At 36.0% G+C, this 6,000-nt stretch overlaps 1 protein-coding gene across 1 annotated transcript in view; it reads left to right on the top strand.

Annotated features, from left to right (window-relative positions):
• Positions 1–4,213: 4,213 nt before the first annotated feature.
• LOC133052694 (dynein light chain 1, cytoplasmic-like) overlaps positions 4,214–6,000 on the top strand; it is a 99,678-nt gene continuing 97,891 nt past the window's right edge. Inside the window, exon 1 of the mRNA XM_061137587.1 lies at positions 4,214–4,257. Coding sequence (XP_060993570.1) covers positions 4,214–4,257 — 44 coding nt within the window. The remainder of the gene's footprint in view (positions 4,258–6,000) is intronic.

Below are 6,000 nucleotides of genomic sequence, written 5' to 3'. Positions count from 1 at the left end.
CTAGCTTCCTTTAGGTACAGACCTCATTAAATATGGAGTTTGGTTCTTCACACAGAAAGATTAAGTTCTGAAAATCTAACTTCCATGTGTTTTGAAAGTAAATGACGAAAATGGGGGAAAGGTTTGTCAAACAGGACAGCCAAACACAACTACACAGTCTGAGCTTCAAACAGTTCCTACTTAAAAAGAGTATAGAAACAGAACTACTGAGAGTATATAAGGATAGAGAATCCATGTTCCTTTTTCATATAGCACCATGAAGGGCAACATTCAGCTCTGTTTTAAATGCCAAGCAGTCAATCTATAAAAAGGAACATGATTTTAGAATCCTTGAAATGACTTATAAAAAGACCTTTCAAAAGATTAAGATGTTGGTGGTGCTATGCAAATGTCTCACTTGAAATTGAAATTTTAAAAATAAATGTTTACTTTGCTTTCCATTTAGAGAAAAAAATACAGTGTCTCCCCCACATCCAGAGTGCTATCTGTTTAACTATTTGCTGAGTGGATAAAATTATTTACCTTTCCATCTTTTTATCCTAGACTGTATGAAGGGTATAAATATAACTTAACAATGGAATCATTTGACTCTATTTCCTTATTGATAGTACTCTTGATTTTTTTGTCTTCCTCCTATTCCCTCCTTCACTTCATTAACTCAACCTGAGGATCTGTGTCACCTTTACTATGTATATTATATAGCTATCTTAATTTGTTACAATCTTATATATGCTATATTTTATGTTTCTGGCAATTTGCTGGGCTATATGTGCAGAGAAATGCTTCTAGGACAGAACACTGTATTTGTCTAGCATATTTCAAACATATAATCTACATATTTCTGGCAATAGAGTGGATTAGATGAGCAGAAAAATACCTCTTCATACAGAATACCTCAAAGTGCTACATAAAGTATCTTTAGATATCCTTTTTAAAACATTGTCACAAAATAAGAGGATCAATGAAGGAGCTAGAAGTGACAAGAAAATAACAAATAACATAGGGAGCCTTTGGCAATTATGTTTGCATCATGTGCCACTGCTCTCCCTGCACTGGGTTACTGCTATTTGGCAAGGAGAAGACACGAGCCAAGCTGAACTGATCTTTTTTATTTTATTTTTTTTTTTCCTTCTGGAAATTTAAATCTAGGATTCAGAAATTGCAATTCAGTATTTGAATATGGTTCTAAATTTGAGAGTTTTAAGACAACCATATACTTTCATAAGGGCATAGAAGCAAGAAAAGTTAGTCTTCAGTATAAGAGAAAAATGAAATGGAAAAAGAGAATGAACCAGTAGACAGTACCCCCCAGGTTTATGATAGCTTTCTATTTCCTGATTTTAGTCCCTTTTTGAAGTCCAGATGTGTTTACACATACATTAGTCTGATATGGCCATTATAACAAAGTACGATAGGAACAAAATGTCTTTAGGAACAAAAATGTGTTTCATTAGAGTTCTGGAGGCTAGAATTCTGAGATTAAAGTGTCAATAGATTGGTTTCTATTGAGGCTCTGTCATTGGCTTGTAGGTAGTCATTTCCCCACTGCGTCTTCAGATGATATCCCCTCTGTGTGTGTCCAAATTTCCTCTTCTTATAATGACACCAGTCATACTGTATTAGGGCCAACATTTATTACCCCATTTAATCTTAATTAACTTTTTAAAACCTCTATCTGCAAATGTGGTCACATTCTGATATACTGAGTATTGTAACTTCAACATATGAATCTTGTCAAGGACACAGTGCAGCCCACCCCACTGCCCTTGGCTTCTATGAGACAAATTCATATCTTTGCATAACCCATATAAAGCTTACCCACCATGTGAATCAATTTCTATTGTGTCGCACATAAAGAATTTAAAAATTATCATGCAAAACATAATTCAAAACTATTAAAATATTTACTGAGGAATCAGTAAATGCCAAAGTTTTTACACTACAAAATTCCTTTAAAATCTTTCTCATCCACTTATCTCTTCAAAATCCCAGTCTTATCACATCCCAATATCTTTCCCTTTTCTCTTGAAATATAAATACATGTGTTTGTGTGTCTTTTCTCTTTCTGTTACCACAGTGAAATAATGTTGACTACTATGCAATGTAAGGAAAATCATTGTTCCACTCTATTACCTCCCTAAGAAGTATTTGTTTCTTCTTCCCTGTGTTTCTTCTATCTGATATTAAGCCTACTGTATTACTCAAATTTTGAAGAAAAGATTATGTATAAACCTTTCTTTTTTCTAGGGTGGGCTTCCCTGATAACTCATTTGGTAATGAATCTGCCTGCAATGTAGGAGACCCCAGTTTGATTCCTGGGTCAGGAAGATCTGTTGGAGAAGGGGTAGACTACCCACACCAGTAGTCTTGGGCTTCCATTGTGTGGCTCAGCTGGTAAATAATCCACCTGCAGTGCAGGAGATCTGGGCTCAATCACTGGGTTGGGAAGATTCCCTGGAGAAAGGAAAGGCTACCCACTCCAGTATTCTGGCCTGGAGAATTCTTGCCTGAGAATGGCCCAAGAATTCTAGCCTGAGAATGGGTCACAAAGAGTCAGCCATGACTGAGCAACTTTCACTCTCAAGGGTAGGAATGGGTTGGTGGCAGTGTACAGCTGTGACACAGCCACCATTCTCCAGAGAACAAGCAAGATTTTTCTCACTGTTCTATCATCCTAGTCAAATATTATTTACATATAGTTACAGCCGCCCTAATTGCAAATAGTATGTAAAGTCATCAGAAATCTTCAAGGTATTAAAAACCTCCTCTTCTACTTCACCCCACCAAAAAGATCTCTACTGATTCTAGTACAATTTCAACTCTCTCTCTTTTTCTCGGATTAAGTAACTGAAAGGCCAAATCAAATGTTAATGTATGGTCTGGAGAAGATAATCAATTAGTCTACTTAGTAAAGATAATGACCTTAAGTTAGTATGGCAGTGGATAGCTAAGTTTTCGTGGGTGTAAGGGGTTGGAGCAGGCAAGAAAGTTTTAGAGTTTGGAAGGCTACTCAGGATGTTCAAGGTAACTAAAGAGTAAAATAAGGGCAGTTAATTGAGTGGGAAAGGTATTGTGGGAAACCAAGAATTAAAAAAGTGTTGAATACAAACTTTCCTCACATATCTGCAATTTCAATTTTTATATGAACACTATAGCTCAAAGACATCATCTCTGTAAAATTATGAGTCTTGGGCATGGAAGAATGACATGTGCTCTACTCTTTACCTCAAATGCCAAAAGATTAGTTCATAAATAAAACTTTCAAACATTCACTGTGACTAAAACCACTTGACCCTCTTTATTTTATCTCACATCCACTACAAATCTTCCACATATCATCTATTAATCATCCTAATAGTCAAATAGAGATCCCTGAAGCTACCACACTTAGCCTGTATTTGGCACATTATGCTTAGAAATAATGCAAACTTGTATTTCCTTTTGTTTTCAAAATATACCCAATAACAAAACTCTCTTGGTTCCTCCTGAACTACAATTCAATTTTGTGTGTGTGTGTCTCAAAATGGTTGTTTGCTTGGCTATTGGTTGAATCCCCTGACATTTCTCTTTGACTTTGTACTAAGCTTTTTAGAACTCTAAATTTTGTTTGCTCCTCTCCAAAGAGATTTCTTGAATTTGTATATATGATAAACATTGCATTATACTTGACTGGGGAAACAAAGTCTTGAGGCGTCTTTGGAGATTTGTTGCAAGCAATTAGCATGATTTATTTATTACCTGTATATTTTCATTCTCTGTGATGTCTTTCATCCAAGGTGCTCAGAGAATTTTTCAAAATATAAACTATCCCTCACAGCCCCCCTGGAAGTATAAAGAGGAAACAAGGGATAGGAGGAAAAATCCATCTATAGAGTATTCAAAAAAATTCCCCTGTACAATGCCGTAGAGAAAGATCAGTCTTGGAACTATTCAGCTTAAAGAAACAACCCTTGAAAATGCAATCTGGAAAAAACATCTCCACTCAAACTGTAAACAAGAATGGGCACTCAGAAGTTATAAATGAATCATTTTGCATTTCTCTCTCATAGAAAATCTCTAGAGAGAAGAACTATAGCAGATAGCTTCTCAGAGGTGACAAGGTTTTCAATGCTCAGATGTGACTGTCAGTGGCAACTTTTCCCTGGACAGTGGAAGATAGAGAAAGTGACCTTGAAGAGGAATTTTCTTCAGAATTCCTCTTGAAGAAAGGAAGATGGCGATGGATCAGTTTCTACAATTGGCAGTGTCTCCCATAAGGTATAGGATAATAGTGTCAGGAATGTGCGTATCTGCGTGGGTCAGTGCAGAACAGGCAAGATTGAGGGAGATATATTTAGAACAAATCAAAAGGATGGGACCAAATATATCAATTAATAGTACCAGCTCTTGCTTCCTCTTAAACATTCAGGTCCAGGAGAGTGGGAAACAGTGATGTAGAAGTATAGGCTACCTCTTTCCAAACATATTAAAGCTCTTCCTTTACATCCTATCTCTGCGGAAAGAATGAGAGACAGAGAGAGAGCTGCCTGGTTTACAATGGGGATATTAAAATTATAAGTAATGCAAATACCATGTTTATAAATAACACTTATTGAGTGATGACAATGTACCAAGCACTGAAAAACTTTTACATACATAATCTCATTTAATTCTCACAGTAACTTTACAAGGTAGGTACATAACATAACATAACATTCTCATATAACAATAGGTGAAATGCTGATTCTGAAACCTTAAATAACTTTTCAATATTACGAAGATAGTAAGCTGCAGAGCCAAGATACTAACCTAGGCCTATCTGATTCCAAAACCTTTACTTTCAATCCATGTTATATTGCACCTTTCTCTATAAAACACTAAACAGGGCTTTGGATGCTCTATTATATAACTGTAAATGCATTCCAATGTGACTGCAGACTTGGGAATGGATGGCAGTGTAGTTGTAGTGGGAGTTCTGAGAGGAAGATGAAAACCAAACAAAACATAGCAGAAGATTAACTAAATAATCCTTTCCTTTGCCTCCTTAGCCAATTTTACCAAAGGGGGGGGACAGGTTAATTGTAGAAATAAACTAAGTTAGGTAACACTGAACAGTGTTACTGATCTGTGTAAATAGTCAATGAGAACTCCTAAGCAGCCCCAGAAAATATCTGATTATATACAAAACTGTTAACCAGGAGGAATTTCTTTCCTTTGATGTACTTCTTTCTGTATTAAAAATTACTTACATCTGTAGCATAACCATGATCTATAAAACTGCTTAGAAAGTGGAAACTTGTTTGTTATGACTCTCCAATCCCCACCTATCGTAACTCACCCCCTTTGGGGATGCATAAATATATGTGGTGTCTCTTCTACTGCCTCAGGCCCTGCACTGTCATGTCCCACCTTTTTGTTTTTTCTGTCAATAATACCTTCTCTAATTTTTTCCTCTTTGTTTTGAAACTTATTTATATTTTGTTACATTTCCTTAGAGACTAGAAATTAAAAGGACAAACTAATTTTGTGATAAAATATCAGTAATAATTTAAGAGCTTAACACTTTGAGATCACATTGGCATTAGAACCTCAATAAGTGGTTACTGGTAAAATTACAAGCTCCAGATAGAGCTAGTGAAGTAGATACTCTAATTAAAGATCATTGCTAGCAAGCCATTTGAATCACATCATCTAAGAAACTGGAAACTTTGATGAAATTATATGTAAAGCCAGACTGGTGCTACAGGGAGGCAAAGATGCCAGTTCACTATAACAGCTGTCTTATCAGCCTCAGCTGGAGCATGGAAGAAGCTAACCCCTAGGAAACGTTGATTAGCACTTTACTCCTTGGCATAAAGGGAAAATTTCTGGCTAGACTTTCATCCAGATTGAAGAAAATCTGTCTATAATACCTCCATTTTCACGGGTAATATCTGTCTTAAATCTTTTTTCCTTTATTGGAAAAGAATAGGTTGAATACACCAGATACCTTCCTTTGCTTTGTATCAACTCTAGCTCCTT

Source organism: Dama dama, chromosome X (genome assembly GCF_033118175.1).
Source record: "Dama dama isolate Ldn47 chromosome X, ASM3311817v1, whole genome shotgun sequence".
Classification (NCBI taxonomy): Eukaryota; Metazoa; Chordata; class Mammalia; order Artiodactyla; family Cervidae; genus Dama; species Dama dama.
Note: the sequence above shows the minus strand (reverse complement) of the source record. Positions and strands in the feature narration are given on the sequence as shown.